The sequence below is a fragment of the Mobula birostris genome, chromosome 20 (assembly GCF_030028105.1).
Source record: "Mobula birostris isolate sMobBir1 chromosome 20, sMobBir1.hap1, whole genome shotgun sequence".
Lineage (NCBI taxonomy): Eukaryota > Metazoa > Chordata > Chondrichthyes > Myliobatiformes > Myliobatidae > Mobula > Mobula birostris.
The window spans coordinates 27,565,625-27,583,211 of NC_092389.1; the positions used below are offsets into that span (position 1 = coordinate 27,565,625).

General features: G+C 42.9%; 1 protein-coding gene across 2 annotated transcripts in view; it reads right to left on the bottom strand.

Annotated features, from left to right (window-relative positions):
- Positions 1–17,587, bottom strand: part of LOC140185110 (arginyl-tRNA--protein transferase 1-like) — a 95,505-nt gene that overhangs the window by 9,304 nt on the left and 68,614 nt on the right. For both annotated transcript variants that reach the window (XM_072238389.1, XM_072238388.1), the window contains 4 exons: positions 17,385–17,513; positions 13,183–13,215; positions 9,052–9,233; positions 8,010–8,109 (listed from right to left, as the gene is read on the bottom strand). In XM_072238389.1, the coding sequence (XP_072094490.1) occupies positions 8,010–8,109; positions 9,052–9,233; positions 13,183–13,215; positions 17,385–17,513 (444 nt within the window). The remainder of the gene's footprint in view (positions 1–8,009; positions 8,110–9,051; positions 9,234–13,182; positions 13,216–17,384; positions 17,514–17,587) is intronic.

Below are 17,587 nucleotides of genomic sequence, written 5' to 3' on the forward strand. Positions count from 1 at the left end.
CTAGAGGACCTGGAGAAAACCTACACATTCCACGGGGAAAACGTACAGAGACTCCTTACAGAATGCTGCTGGAATTGAACTCTGCACTCCCGAACGTCCCAAGCTGTAATAGAGTCACACTAACTACTACGCTACCATGGCGCCCAATTGTGAGGCCTCACCTGGAATATTGTGTGCAGTTTTGGTCCCCTTAACAAAATATAGTAGCATTGGAGGCAATACAGAGGAGAATCACCAGGCTAATTCCTGGGATAACAGGATCATCTTAACAAGAGAGACTAAACAGCTTTGGCTATATACTTTAGAATGAGCATTGATCTTATTCAAATATGCAAGATTCTAGGGGGGCTTAACAACATCAATGTAGAGATGGGGGGCCATGACTACAAGAGGACAGTCATTTAAATTGAGGTACATAGAAATTCTTTCTTGCGGAGGGTGGCAACTCCCTGCTCTGTTGGTTCATGATAAAAGTATTTAAAGCAGAGGTGAAGAATGATTTGATAGATTGGGGAAAAGAGAAAGCCAGCTATGATCATATTAAATGATGAGGTGATCTTGAAGGGCCTGATAACCTTGTCCTGCTCCTATTGTGTTCTTTTGCTCACTTTGTGAACAAGTTGAGATTTTACAACAATCTGATGTTTTATAGTCATGAATTCATGCACGATGTGTGGAGCAAATACTTCAGCTGAAATATTAATTGACTTGGATGAAGTCAAAGGAATGGTTACTAAATTTATTGATAACATGAGGAGAATCAGGAAAGTAAACTGGAAGGTATCTACAAATGGATGTGCCAGGTTACTGCCTCCCTTCACATGTGACACCATTTCAGCCTTAAACAGTGACCCCCACCCCCACAGATCTAGATCATCCCACATGGATAAACATCCTCTGCCATAATGCTTTGGTAGGTGAGTGGGAAAACACCTGGCAAGTGTAGTATTAATATGGAAAATTGTGAAATTATCCATTTTGACAGGCAAATAAAAAAGACATCATCTAAATGGTGAAAGAGACCGTGTTAGGGATCTGGAGCTGCAGCTTGATGACCTACTGCTTATCAGGGAAAGTGAAGAGGTGATAGACAGGAGCTACAGGGAGGTAGTCATCCCTAGGCTACAGGGGTCAGAAAACTGGGTCACTGTCAGGAGAGGGAAAGAAAATGCCTGGATAGTGGAGAGCACCCTTGTGGCTGTCCCCCTCAGCAACAAATATCTTGTTCTGGATGCTGTTGAGGGGGATGACCTGACAGGGGACGGCCACGGTGACCGGGTCTCTGGCACTGAGCCTGGCGCTGTTGTGCAGGAGGGAAGGAGGGAGAAGAGGAATGTGGTAGTCATAGGGGATTCCATAGTCAAGGGAACAGACAGGAGATTCTGTGAGCCTGATAGAGATACCTGCATGGTGTGTTGCCTCCCAGGTGCCAGGGTACGGGATGTCGTGGATCGGGTCCTGAATATTCTGAAGGGAGAAGGCAAGCAGCCAGTTGTCTTGGTACATGTTGGTACCAATGACATAGATAGGAGAAGGGACGAGGTCCTGAAGAGAGATTTCCGGGAGTTAGGAAGGAAGCTGAGAAGCAGGACCTCCAGGGTAGTAATCTCGGGATTGCTACCTGTGCCACGTGCTAGCGAGGGCAAGAATAGTAGGATCAGGCAGATGAATGTGTGGCTGAGAGACTGATGCAGGGGGCAGGGCTTCAGATTCTTGGATAATTGGGATCTCTTCTGGGGGAAGTATGACCTGTTCAAAATGGACATGTTACACCTGAACCCGAAGGGGACCAATATCCTGGCGGGAAGGTTTAATAGAGCTGTTAGGGAGGGTTTAAACTAATTTGGCAGGGGGATGGGAACCGGAATGATAGAGCGGAGGAAAGGGAAAACAGAAATAAATCTAAGATAGTGAGCAGTAAAGATGTCAGGAAAGACAGGCAGGTGATGGGGCAAATCTGCAGCCATTGGGATGAGTTGCAGTGCAATCAAAGCAAAAAGTACCAAATACTGGTCTTAAGGTGTTGTACTTAAATGCACGCAGCAGAAGGAATAAGGTGGATGATCTTGTCGTACAGCTACAGATTGGCAGGTATGATATTGTGGCCATCACTGAGACATGGCTAAAGGACGCATGTCTCTAGGAGCTGAACATCCAAGGATACACGGTGTATCGGAAGGATAGGCTGGTAGGCAGAGGGAGTGGCGTGGCTTTATTGGTAAGAAATGATATCAAATCATTAGAAAGAGGTGACATAGGATAGGATCAGAATCTTTATGGGTTGAGCTAAGGAATAGCAAGGGTAAGAGGACCCTGATGGCAGTTATTTATAGGCCTCCAAACAGTTGCAGTGATGTGGACTACAAATTACAGCTGGAAATAGAAAAGGCTTGTCAGAAGGGCAGTGTTATGATAATTGTGGGGGATTTTAACATGCGAGTGGATAAGGAAAATCAGGTCAGCACTGGATCTCAAGAGAGAGAATTTGTAGAATGTCTGCGAGATGGCTTTTTAGAACAGCTTGTTGTTGAGCCCATTAGGGGATCGGCTGTACTGGATTGGGTATTGTGTAATGATCCAGAGGTGATTAGAGAGATTGAGGTGAAGGAACCCCTTAGGAGACAGTGATCGTAACATGATTGAGTTCACTGTGAAATTTGAAAAAGAGAAGCCGAAATCCAATGTGTCGGTATTTCAGTGGAGTAAAGGAAATTACAATGGCATGAGAGCGGAACTGGCCAAAGTTGACTGGAAAGGGACACTAGCGGGAAGGACTGCACAGCAGCAGTGGCTGGAGTTTATGCGAGAAGTGAGGAAGGTGCAAGACAGATATATTCCAAAAAAGAAGAAATTTTCAAATGGAAAAAGGATGCAGCCGTGGCTGACAAAAGAAGTCAAAGCCAAAGTTAAAGCAAAGGAGAGGGTATACAAGGAAGCAAAAATTAGTGGGAAGACAGAGGATTGGGAAGTTTTTAAAAGCTTACAAAAGGAAACTAAGAAGGTCATTAAGAGGGAAAAGATGAACTATGAAAGGAAGCTAGCAAATAATATCAAAGAGGATACTAAAAGCTTTTTCAAGTATATAAAGAGTAAAAGACAGGTGAGAATAGATATAGGACCGATAGAAAATGATGCTGGAGAAATTGTAATGGGAGATAAGGGGATGGTGGAGGAACTGAACGAGTATTTTGCATCAGTCTTCACTGAGGAAGACATCAGCAGTATACCAGACACTCAAAGGTGGAAGGGAAGAGAAGTGTGCACAGTCACAATTACGACAGAGGAAGTACTCAGGAAGCCGAATAGCCTAAGGGTAGATAAATCTCCCAGACCAGATGGAATGCACCCTTGTGTTCTGAAGGAAGTAGCTGTGGAGATTGCGGAGGCATTAGCGATGATCTTTCAAAAGTCGATAGATTCTGGCATGGTTCCGGAAGACTGGAAGATTGCAAATGTCACTCCGCTATTTAAGAAGGGGGCAAGGAAGCAAAAAGGAAATTATAGCTCTGTTAGCTTGACATCGGTGGTTGGGAAGTTGTTGGAGTCGATTGTCAAGGATGAGGTTACGGAGTACTTGGAGGCATGTGACAAGATAGGCAGAACCTTAAAGGAAAATCCTGCCTGACAAGCCTATTACAATTTTTTGAGGAAATTACAAGTAGGCTAGACGAGGGAGATGCAGTGGATGTTGTATATTTGGACTTTCAGAAAGCCTTTGACAAGGTGCCACACATGAGGCTACTTAACAAGATAAGAGCCCATGGAATTACAGGAAAGTTACATACGTGGATAGGGCGTTGGCTGATTGGCAGGAAACAGAGAGTGGGAATAAAGGGATCCTATTCTGGTTGGCTGCCGGTTACCAGTGGTGTTCCACAGGGATCAGTGTTGGGGCCGCTTCTTTTTACATTGTACATCAACGATTTGGATTATGGAATAGATCACAAGATCACAAGACAAAGGAGCAGAAGTAGGCCATTCAGCCTATCGAGTCTGCTCCGCCACTCTACCATGAGCTATCCTATTCTCCCATCTAGTACCAATTTCCGGCTTTTTCCCCATATCCCTTGATATCCTGACTAATTAGATACCTATCAATCTCCTCCTTAAACACCCTCAATGACTGGGCCTCCACAGCTGTATGTGGCAATGAATTCTACAAATCCACGACACTCTGGCTAAAAAAATCTCTCCTCATCTCTGTTTTAACTGGGTACTCTCTAATTCTAAGACTATGGCCTTTTGTCCTGGACTCACCCACCAAGGGAAACAGCCTTTCCACATCTACTCTGTCCAACCCTTTCAACATTCGAAATGTTTCTATGAGATCCCCTCTCATTCTTCTATACCCTAATGAATACAGTCCAAGAGCCAACAAACGCTCCTCATATGTTAGCCCCTGCATTCCAGGAATCATCCTCGTAAATCTTCTCCGAACTCTCTCCAACTTCAGTACACCCCTTCTAAGACAGGGGGCCCAAAACTTCACACAGTATTCCAAATGAGGTCTCACCAGTGCCCCATAGAGCCTCATCAACACCTCCTTACTCTTATACACTATTCCTCTTGAAATGAATGCCAATATAGCATTCGCTTTCCTTACCGCCAATCCAACTTGGTGGTTAACCTTTAGGGTATCCTGCACGAGGACCCCCAAGTTCCTTTGCACTTCCGATTTTTGAATTTTCTCCCCGCAAAACCATTTAATCCATAATCCAAGTCATCGATATACATCGTAAAAAGAAGCGGCCCCAACACCGACCCCTGCGGAACACCACTAGTAACCGGCAACCAATCAGAATAGGATCCCTTTGTTCCCACCCTTTGCTTTCTGCCTATCAGCCAGCGCTCCACCCATTTCAATATCTTTCCTATAATTCCATGGGCTCTCATCTTATTAAGCAGCCTCATATGTGGCACCTTATCGAAGGCCTTTTGAAAATCCAAATACACAACATCCACAGCCTCTCCCTTGTCAATCTTATTCGAGATTACCTCAAAAAATTCCAATAGGTTGGTGAGGCAGGATCTTCCCTTCATGAAACCATGCTGGCTTCGGCCTATCTTGTCATGCACCTCGAGGTAAATACATAAGTAAATCTTATTCCATATACTTCATACAGTATATGTATATTGAATAGATTAGAAATCATGCAAAAAACAGAAATACTGTATATTAAAAAAAGTGAGGTAATGTCCAAGAGTTCAATGTCCATTTAGGAATCGGATGGCAGAGGGGAAGAAGCTGTTCCTGAATTGCTAACTGTGTGCCTTCAGGCTTCTGTACCTCCTACTTGATGGTAACAGTGAGAAAAGGGCATGCCTTGGGTGCTGGGTGTCCTTAATAATGGATAGTGCCTTTCTGAGACTCTGCTCCTTGAGGATGTCCTGGGTACTTTATAGAAGGAGCAGACTAGATTTACAACCCTCTGCAGCTTCTTTCGGTCCTGTGCAGTAGCTCCAGATGGCTTTGTGGCTAAGTTTGCTGATGATACAAAGAGATAGGTGGAGGGGCCGGTAGTGCTGAGGAAACAGAGTCTGCAGAGAGACTTGGATAGATTGGAAGAATGGGCAAAGAAGTGGCAAATGAAATACAATGTTGTAAAGTGTACGATTATGCACTTTGGCAGAAGGAATAAACGGGCAGACTATTATTTAAATGGGGAGAGAATTCAAAGTTCTGAGATGCAACGGGACTTGGGAGTCCTCGTGCAGGATACCCTTAAGGTTAACCTCCAGGTTAAGTCGGTGGTGAAGAAGGCGAATGCAATGTTGGCATTCATTTCTAGAGGAATAGAGTATAGGAGCAGGGATGTGATGTTGAGGCTCTATAAGGCACTGGTAACACCTCACTTGGAGTACTGTGGGCAGTTTTGGGCTCCTTATTTAAGAAAGGATGTGCTGACATTGGAGAGGGTACAGAGAAGATTCACTAGAATGATTCTGGGAATGAGAGGGTTAACATATGAGGAACATTTGTCCACTCTTGGACTGTATTCCTCGGAGTTTAGAAGAATGATGGGGGACCTCACAGAAACATTTTGGATGTTGAAAGGCATGGACAGAGTGGATGTGGCAAAGTTGTTTCCCATGATGGGGGAGTCTAGTACGAGAGGGCATGACTTAAGGATTGAAGGGCGCCCATTCAGAACAGAGATGCAAAGAAATTTTTTTAGCCAGAGGGTGGTGAATCTGTTGAATTTGTTGCCATGGGCGGCAGTGGAGGCCAAGTCATTGGGTCTATTTAAGGCAGAGATTGATAGGTATCTGAGTAGCCAGGGCATCAAAGGTTATGGTGAGAAGGCGAGGGAGTGGGACTAAATGGGAGAATGGATCAGCTCATGATAAAATGGCGGAGCAGACTCGATGGGCCGAATGGCCGACTTCTGCTCCTTTGTCTTATGGTCTTATGGAAAGTTTGTAGAGCTCTGAAATTCAGAGGGACCTGGATGATCACAAATAATCTGGAAACCAAACAGCATATCATCATTTATTGGTAGGGGAATTGGATACAAAAGTAGGACTATTATGCTTTAGTTATATTGTGTGTTGGGGAACCACATCTAGGGTACTAATCACAGCATTTAAATCTTTATTTAAGGATGTAGTTGCATTGGAAGCAGTTGAGAAAAGGTTCACTAAACCCACTCCTGGAATGGGCAGGTCTTCTTATTGGGAAAGGTTCGACAAGCTAGGTTTATACCTGTTGGGGTTTAAAAGAATGAGAAGGGGTTTGATGGTAACCTACAAGGTCCTGAGGCATTTTTAGTGAATGCAGAGAGGGTATTTACTATTGTGGAAGAATCTAGATTTAGGGATCACTGTTCAGAATTAAGGGGTCATGTATTTAAGATGGGGGTCGTGTTACCTGTGAAGTGAGGCAGTACTTGTCACATGATGTCATTACCACCTGTGGCACAATGATGAGACCTCAACACGGCAATGTTGGCCTTAATAATTATGTCAACTTCTATGATACAAAGATATCAGCTGTGACAAGGTCATCCCACCCATGACAATTGTGTTGTCAAGTAGCCCTACAAGAAGAAAGGAGAATCAAAATGTAAAAGGCATTAGAAGAAATAAGATCAAGCAACACACATCAAAGTTGCTGGGGGAGATCCAAAATGATAGGAGAAGACAGGAGGGGGAGGGATGGAGCCAAGAGCTGGACAGGTGATAGGCAAAAGGGATATGAGAGGATCATGGGACAGGAGGTCCGGGAAGAAAGACAAGGAGGTGGGGGGGGGGGAACCAGAGGATGGGCAAGGGGTATATTCAGAGGGACAGAGGGAGAAAAAGGAGAGTGAGAGAAAGAATGTGTGTATAAAAATAAGTAACAGATGGGGTACGAGGGGGAGGTGGGGCCTTAGCGGAAGTTACAGAAGTCGATGTTCATGCCATCAGGTTGGAGGCTACCCAGACGGAATATAAGGTGTTGTTCCTCCAACCTGAGTGTGGCTTCATCTTTACAGTAGAGGAGGCCGTGGATAGACATGTCAGAATGGGAATGGGATGTGGTACAGTAGAGGAGGCCAATAAGATATTGTGAGAAGACATTCGAGACTGTAGATGTTGGAATCTGGAGCAAAAAACAAGCCTCTGGATGAACTCAGCAGGCTGAGCAGCAATTGTGTAGGCAAAGTGATGGTCACTTATCCCTCTTTAGAATATTTTATGGCAGAGGTAGCTAGATTCTTGATAAACAAGGGATTGTAAGAGAACTATGGGAGGACAGGAATGTGATATTGAGATTTTAATGGTTTCTGTCATTAAATGAAGAAACTCATGCAGACACAGGAGGAAAAATGTGCAAACTCCACACAAACAGAGGTCAGCATGGAATCCAGGTCACTAGAGATGTGACAGTGTGTTTCTACTAGATAAAGCACTGTGCCAGACTTGTACAATCACAACACTCATACTTAACTTGCAGCTGATTTCTCACCTGATCCATGCAATGCTAGAATAAAATCTGTCCAAGGTTTCCTGAAGACAATCATGCTTACCTTGTATTTTACTTTAACACATGAATGCACATAAGGGCCCAAGTAATAATACTTCATTCTTGGAACCTTCTCATTCAGTCTTTGGGTTAGTGCTATTTCCCTGGAAGACAGCAGATGCAGTATCACACTTAGAAGCCTGTTATAACTCAGGTCTCTCTCCCTAAGATAAAGCATCATTTCAATGTGGAACAAACCTCTTCCTCAGCTCTTTACTATTGAGAGCAGCAAATACAGAGGCAGTCAAGTATATTGGAGGCTGAGATTGATCTTTGGACAGAAGGGGAATTCAGGGTTTCAGGAGGTGGAATTCATCCTCCCACTCCCTTGAGCTGGGTCCACCTCTATCCAGAAGTGTGCAGCCAGCATTGTGGCTGGCCTTCCCGCTTCATGTTCCATAAACCTGAACTCATCCAAAGCTTTGTTAGCATCTCTTAACACTAAGCATTCATCTCCAAACTTATTTCATCCTGTTCTTCCATCACTCTGTTTTACATTGGCTCCCAAATGTGGTAATACCACGTTTTGGACTCTCATCCTTATATCCCTCTGTGGGTCTTTACCCACCACCCTCACAGTCTCCACCTTAACCATTTGCACCCTGAACCCCCTCCCCACCACCAACCTCCAACTGTAACCTCCCACAATCATCCAGGTTGTCTACTTCCTCTAATTCTGACCCTCTCATACATCTCAGATCATTAATCACTCTATCATTAGGAGCCTTTCCAGAACTCTCAAAGAAAAATCAGTCGGTCTTGAACCCTCCTCTTACCGACAGGGAGGAGAGCATTGCATCACAATTGGCAAGTATAAATATGCTGGTTTTCCTCTGTAATGAACCTTGGCTGTTAAAGGGCTTGCTGAAGCAGGATACAGATTGGGATTCTTGAAATGATCTGGTTGGTGTTCTACGTGAATTTCCAGTCATTAAGATAATTGACTGATGGATTACAGTCCAAGTTTTCTACTAGCAAATAACCTGTACTAGGAATGACAAATTTTTAACATTTCATTTATACAATTCCTGTTCCCTGAAAAATACCTGAGAGCAGAGTAGACTCCCAATGAGAGTGAGGAGTAATCTGGATCATAGCACAAGTACTGTGAGTTAATTCCTTCAGGTAGTATGTCCAATAATCCAAGAGCTATAATCTTCCCGTCCAGCAGGAACTGTTCAATGAAAGAGCCATAGCCAGTGTCTGGGCCATCAGCAGGATCCTCCCCCTGTGAGCGAGACAATGGAAGCAGGGTTAGGGTAGTTTCAGCAGTGGATCACAGCATGCTTTCTCTAAACCTCTGTCTACTCCATCACAAGTGCAGATTGCCCACTAATTCAAGACAGACATTGCGAGCAGGTTGCACACATTCGGTTTTTGGAAACTGGGTAATGATGTTTTAAAATAAGCCTGCTGTTGTACAATTAAAACAGCTGGTAAAATAGGGAGCTTTCACATGTGATGTGTTGTTGATAGGAATCATAATCACCTGCTTGGGCTTGCTGGGACCTACCAGCTATTTCTGGGGCACAACGTCTTGTGTGAGTCTGTGTTTATCTGTGTCTATACATATAAGGTCTTTGAACATTCACCAGCAATAATATTATTTTTAAAGTATTAAATTTCTTGTTAATATTCATCCCTTAAATCACAATAAATGGCAGCTATATGGTCTCAAATTACAGATTTTCTCCAAGTTGTAGAAGTGAACATTTTTGCATGTTTTCCTATTGTCACAGAGTGAATGAAGTGTGAAAATCCCTCTGAAGGATTTCCATTAAATGCACACTCATTAGTCGCCATATAGGTTAGATTTAAGGGTTAATTTTTCAAACATTATTTGCCCTTGCTTAGTGCTTCTTCCAGGCATTGTTCAAGATGGAGGACTAAGTCATCAGATATGTTGGTAATCAGGTTTCCTTGCCCCTGTTTGACCTGATGCCATGACAGTTTGTGGGGTTGTGAATCAAGCGTTGGGGACTCATGGGGCCACACTCTCATACCTGTCTTCCATTGTGTTATCGGGGAGGAAGTGCAAGACATACAGGTGAAATATGAAGGAGGAGATAGGCAGGTTGTCCGCAAGATTAGTTCGATGAATACCACATGAGTCTCAAGCAGTATGTGGACCACTCTCTCAACTTGAACACCAGTCCCCACATAATTATGAAGAAAGACTTGCAAGATCAACTTGATTGTATTTTTATTTCTTTCCGAACCCAGATGCTGGGTGGAAACCGCAGTCCTGATGCAGTGTCTCAAAATATAAACAATTCCTCCCCACCCCCCCCCCCCACACACACAGATTCTGCTCAGCCCACTGAGTTCCTCCAGCAGATTGTTTGTTCCAAATACACAAATACTGGGTGTTCTATCTGGTTTGACTCTGTGTTTCAGTGTGGTGACTTAGATATTACAGGATAGGTTGCTAGGCTATATGGAAATATATTTCTATCATATTGATCCCTGATTTAGGAGCAATCCTCAATTAACATATCCAATTGTAAGACAGGTAGCCAGCTGAACTTCTCATCTTGGAGACCTACCTTTGAACACTAATATTGTAAGTAGATGTAGGAGTAGGTTACATGGCCCTCTGTGCCTGCTCTACCATTCAATAATATGATGGCTGATCTTATACCTCAGCACCACCTTCCCGTGTTAAACCCAAATCCCTCGATCTATCACTCTTAGTATTCACTCACTGTCTGAGCTTTCACAGTGCTGCGGAGTAGAGAATTCAACAGATTCACTTCCAGATATGTAAAGAAATGTCTTCACATCTCAGTTCTGAATGGCTGACCCCGTACTTTGAGACTGTGACACCTAGCTCTAGATATCAGTTTCAGGAAACGTTAACCATGCATCTACTAGGTCAACCCCCTTAAGAATTGTGTTTCTTTCAATGAAATCACCCCTTATTTTTCTATATATAGGCCTTGTCTACTTATTCTCTCCTCATGGATGGCCACCACTGCACCTCCCTGCCCTCCTCCACCTACTCCAGCCCAGGAATCAATACCTCAAATGGTAGGACAACCGGATCTAGGTGATGTCTCACTGGGGCATAGATTAAGGATGAGAGGGAAAAGATCTAAAAGGGACCAAATGGTGGTGAGCATGTGGAACAAATTGCTAGAGGAATTGGTACAATGGTATCATTTAAGAAGAACTTCAATAGACACATGGAGGGGCATGGCTTAGAGGAATATAGGCCAAAGGGTCTGTATCTGTGCTGTATTGCTCTATGACTCTAAGAAGGTCATCTCTCATTCTAAATTCCAAGGAATACAGACTCAAGTTGTGTAGCCTTTCTTAATGCAACAACACTCTCATCCTAGGAATTAGCCCAGTGAATCTCCTTTGGACAGGCTCCAAGGATGCAAGACATATATCTGTTTGTAGCCCCCACAACATCAACATCCCAAAGGTCACCATTGACTAGAAACTCAATTGGACCAACTATGTGAAAATTGTGACTACTTGGTCAGAGGCTGGATATAACTGACTTCCTGACATCCTGAAGACTTTTCCAGCATCTACAAAGCAATAGAATTCTACAATCTGTAGCTTTTTTTATTTTGTCTCCAGCCTTTGTTGCCACCTCCACCCCTCTTGGCTTCATCTGCCTATCCAACCCCTCCTCACTTGGATCCACCTGCTCCTTTCCAGCTCCCTCATCCCTCCTCCTTCTTCCCTCACTTCTTTATACAGGCTATCCTCCCTATACACTTCCAGTCCTGCTGCTGGATGTCAACCCAAGATGTCAGCATCCCTTTTCCTCCAGAAGCCTGGCAACATCCAGGGCTAAGCAGCCGATGCGATTGATACCCCACTCAACACAAGGGCACAATGGATGCGGTATGTGCAATATGCAAGATACATTGCTGTTACTTGGCCTTAAATCTTGATCCCTACCACCAAAAGGAACAAAGGCAGCAGGCACATAGGAACACCTCTACCTGCAGGATCCCCTCCAAGTCACACAACATACTGACTTGGAAAATATATCACCATTCTTTGTTGGGTCTAAATTTTGGGCTTCTATCCCAAAAGGTACTGTGATAGCACCACCAAAAGAAGGTCAACAAGAAAATCACCTCAATCTTTTCAAGGGCAATTAGGGACAAACAACTAATGCTAGTTTTTTATGAAATTTGGAATATGTATGCAAAAAAATGCTGTGTTGAGATCTGCTGTCATGAGGACATCATACAGATTTAGCGCATTTTTGCGGAAAGAAGGCGTATACTTTACCCGATAATTAAGGTCTATATACTCACAAGAGTCTGCAGATGCCAGAATCCAGAGAAGAAAGCTAATTGCTGGGAACTCAGTGAGCTGAATTGATGGGTCTCAACCCAAATGTTGACTCAAGATTTGAGTCAAGACCCTTATCTGGGCTTGAATTCAATCTGAAACATTGACCGTCCATTTCCCTCCACACATACTGCTCGACCCGCTGAGTTCCTCCAGCAGTTTGTCTGTTTTTGCATAATATCTATGTCCAAGTAACCTTCTTAATAGTCATCTGTAACTCAGTGGTTACATTAGCAACTCCATGTCAAAGGGTTGTGATAGCAAGATCTACTGAACACACACAAGATAATGCTTGAATGCAGTGCTGAGAGAACTTTGTGTTGTCAGGTTATTAGTCCAAGTTGGTGCTCCTATGCAGTACTAAGAGTGTGTCACACTGCCAGAGGTTCAGGGCAGACATGGAGTGCGGTCTACTCTCTCTGGGTGTTAAAGTCCCCCCCACCCACTATTTGGAAAAGGACCTCTCCCCCATTCCAACCTCACCCTCTGCCTTGACCAAAACTTATGATTTAAGAGTGTGATTTAGTCATTACTTCACTACCGTTTGTGTTAACTTGTTGTTCACAAAATGCTTATTGTTTTTTACATTGCACCAAAGGTTCTACTGATATATTTCCAAAGTTCAGAGGTCTCAAATACTGTGATATGAATGCACCTCTCCATTCATTTGTTTCTATTTGTATATAAGGTAATTGGGAAGAACTGGGATTGCTCTCTTATATCCACAACTTACGACTGATCTGTTCTTATAAAATTCAAAACCAATATGAGAAAAATCATCCATCAGCAAACTAAGGGTCCTAAAGTAGCTATCCATTGCAGAAAAAAAAGCAGCATAACATACAGGTGTCACTTACCAGGAGCGGAGTACTGCAGAAAAATCTTCTGTACTGCAAGAAACAACACAACAGTCAGTCAGGCAGATCAGCACAGAGGGGCTTGCAGCATCTGCCTGCATTCCCTACAGCCATTGGATGAATGATGTTTTAGCAACAGACCCCTCCACCAGTGAATTAAGCTTAGAAACCAGTGTACCGAATTACTGGATATTGACCTCTATATCTACTTGGGATCTCTTTGGTAATAATTCCTCACAGAAGTTCCCTTCACGTCTCTGTATGTAATATCTTAAGTGTTTGTGAACTCTCTGTTTATTGAAATGAGTAATGTCAGTGCAGGGCGATGTAATTTTGGACATTCAGTGTCAATATTAATCACTTACAGGTCAGGGAGGCATGGGTTATTGTCGAGGTGTTGTTGTTGAAAAAGCAATGATGCCAACAGCATTTTATGGAGCAGTTAATGACTTCCTGCTCCTCAGTGTGAAACTGACATATTGATGGATTTGCATATTAGTAATCACCGAGGCTGTTAATGTGTTTGATTTAGATTGAATTCCAATGGTAGGAAGATTCCTGTCCATTGATAGCAACTCAGAGATTAGCCAAGGAACTTCTCAAGCTTTATTCAAAAGGAAACATTTTCTGGCTTCTAACTCTTTGCCTGACTAGTCACGAGAAATCCAGCTGCACTTATTGACTGTTTAAAATTATCGGCAAAATGTCTGCATTGTCTGAGTGTCTGCCATTCAAAAACTGATATAATCTGCAGTGATACTAACATAATATATCTCAATTTCTTCAAAGTGTTTGTTTACTGTATACGAGGTAATGATTAACCATTATCAATGGTATTTCAATTGGTAACATTCTTGTCTAAATCAGATCTGCAGGTGGGTTCAAGACTAACTTGAGACTGAGAAGTACAAACATTAACTGTGGTAGTCTCTGAAACAGTACAGTACAGTACAGGAACAGGCCCTTTGGCCCATATTGTCTGAGCCGGACATGACACTAAATTAAATCAAATCTCTTTTGTCTGTACATAATCCATATCCCATCATATTTACGTGTCTATCTAACGGCTTCTTAAGTATCACAATTGTGTCTGTTTCCATCAATGCCTCTGGCAGCCTGTTCCAGGCACCTAACAATCTCTGCGTACAAATAAATACATAAATAAATAAGACTTGCCCTGCACATTTCTCTTCAACCCCCCCACCCCGCCTAACTTTAAATGTACTTCACATTTAAATTCTGATTTATAAGAATTTATAAACTTTTATCAGGTCTCTTTTATCCTCAGCATTTGATGCTCCAAAGACAACAACTCAACTTTGTCTAACCTCTCCTAGCTCATGTCCTCCAATCCAGCATCCTGCCAAACCCCTTGTGCACCCTTCTCCAAAGCCGCCATATCCGTCCCATAATGGGACAACCAGAACTTCACATGACATTTCAAATGTGGCTTATCTAAAGTTTTTTGTGTGACTACAACATGACTTCCTAATTCATACCCATGAGGGCATGTCATATGCCTTCTTCACCACCATACTTGCATGGCCACATTCAGTGAACTACGGACTTGCACCTCTAGATCCCTTTGTTCATCAATGCTGTTAAGGGTCCTGCCATTAACTGTATAGTTTCCCCTTATACTAGACCCCTCCCCACTCAAAGTAAAGCACCTCACACTTGCTTGGAATAAACCTCATATGCCATTTCTCTGCCATACCTGCATGCAACGTTTGAGTACAGAGAGGAAATTAAGAACCTGGTGGCATGGTGCGAAGACAATAACCTATCCCTCAACATCAGCAAGACGAAGGAATTGGTTGTTGACTTCAGAAGGAGTAGCGGACTGCACGACCCAATTTACATCGGTGGTGTGCAAGTGGAACAGGTCAAAAGCTTTAAGTTCCTCGGGGTCAATATCACAAATAACCCTGACTTGGTCCAACCAAGCAGGGTCCACTGCCAAGAAGGCCCACCAGCGCCTTTACTTCCTGAGGAAACTAAAGAAATTTGGCCTGTCCCCTAAAACCCTCACTAATTTTCATAGATGCACCGTAGAAAGCATTCTTCTAGGGTGCATCACAACCTGGTATGGAAGTTGTCCTGTCCAAGACCGGAAGAAGCTGCAGAAGATCATGAACACAGCGCAGCACATCACACAAACCAATCTTCCGTCCTTGGACTTACTTTACACCGCACGCTGTCGGAGCAGTGCTGCCAGGATAATCAAGGACACGACCCACCCAGCCAACACATTTTTTGTCCCTCTTCCCGCCGGGAGAAGGCCCAGGAGCTTGAAGACTCATACAGCCAGATCTGGGAACAGCTTCTTTCCAACTGTGATAAGACTGCTGAACGGATCCTGACCCGGATCTGGGCCATACCCTCCAAATATCCAGACCTGCCTCTCGTTTTTTTTTTGCACTACCTTACTTCCTGTTTTTCTATTTTCTATTTATGATTTATAATTTAAATTTTTAATATTTACTGTCAATTTGTAATCCAGGGAGCGGGAAGCGCAGAATTAAATATCGCTGTGATGATTGTACATTCTAGTATCAATTGTTTGGCGACAATAAAGTATAAAATATAAAGTATATTCTACTCTATCCTATGGGAGCAATGGTGCAGTACTGAGAGGTACCATTTTCCAGGCAATGGGCTAAACAAAATAGAAATAAAAATGTTCTCAGCATTACTTTGAAAGTATATATGGAATTTATCTGGATAGTATTTACTGCTCAATCAGTATCACCTAAACATTGTGTGGTCACAAATTGTAGTATGAAGCAGTCATTTTACACAGAACAAGATTCCAGAAGTGGCAATGCGTTAAGAACCACATCAAAGTTTAAAGATCTTTGAAAGTTCAAAGTTTCAAACTTTCTTTGAACAAAAAGAACAAGTTTCTTTGTACTTTGATACAGTCCTAACACATTGCCATTTCTGGAACCTTGTTCTGCGTAAAATGACTGTTTCATACCACAGTTTGTGAAGTATTCTGGGGCATTCCAGGGCACAAAGGGTGTGATATAAATGCAAGTTGTTTCACTTTTATCTTTACGAACTTATCTCTCCAAGTCCATTGTGTTTGACCTGGCAATGTGCAATCACAATAGATCTCCTGTGTTGATTATTTTGCTGAATTTAGAAGACTTTGAAAAGTATTATCCATTGATTATTAAATGATCTGAATGAAACTGAAATGATCAGACCGAGCTTTTGGCCACTAATAGTTTTTTTCATCGAAGCTGACAGAATCTACGAAGTAGCTGGAAATGGACTGATTGTTAGGTGTACTTTTATCACCAGCAGGCTGGATTTTGGAGGGGAAAGAAAATCCCCTGTTATAGGACTCAATTGCTTAACAATTACAGGGACTTAGTTACTCTAATATTTATTGATCTCTCCTTGTCTAAAGAACTTGCTGATGGTCCTGTACTAAACAGTCATATATTTGTACTTGATTAACTGAACCAACACCCCCCAAGTATTGCTCTCATAAACCTTGCAGTCATCTACCCAATCTTTACTTTCCCTATACTTTAAATGGGTCTTGCTTTATTCTTCTAAATTTGATGTTCTGCTTTTCTGTACAACCTTGCACGATTTCAGTCTGCCCTCAGTCCCCAGTGTCAAGGATCAAACTTCTGCCTTCATCTGAATATCAGAATGACCGCTTTGATTTTTGCTGACATTGGGGATATAATAATAATGGGCACAGTCCTCAAGTCATGAGGGAAAGATCGTGTACAGTTTAAATTGGCATCACAGTTGGCACAGATATTGAAGCCAAAGGGCTTGTTCCTGTGCTGTGATGTTGTTCCATCTTCTATGAAGTGCCTGGAGGACAAAATGAGCGCGTCCTCCTCAACTCCAGCACGCTGGTGGTCTCATTACTCTGCAGTACTGCACAGTGCTAACCAGTAATCTAGTTGGATCCCTCTCAACTTTGTTCTTGGTGACGTTAATACCACCAAATGGAATGTGTGAGATACTTATTTATTTTCTTCTCATGTCAGGCATCTCAGGAAACTGAGTGCACTTCGCATGTGCATACTGATAGCAAGGAACCTCACCAATCAATGGATAAGGGAGGTTCCTCGGTATCAGATTCATCTCCACTATCACCCCCTACACCCACAACCAATGTAAGGCACAACCTCAACCATCCCACAGTGTCAATGAGTCAGCACAGTTGGTACCTCAGCCTCTGAAGCCATCAGCTCTGTGTCTTTGTGCACGTGCATCTGGTAGCGCTTGTAGACCTTGTATGATTCACCAAAGGTGGCCTGTAGTTCAGGGCTGGGTGGAGAAAGTCTCAGCAACTTCACCTGAGTGGAGAAGGAAGGAAAAACAAATATTAAGGGGAAATAAGCAAAATAAACCTGTTACTAAAAACAGAGAG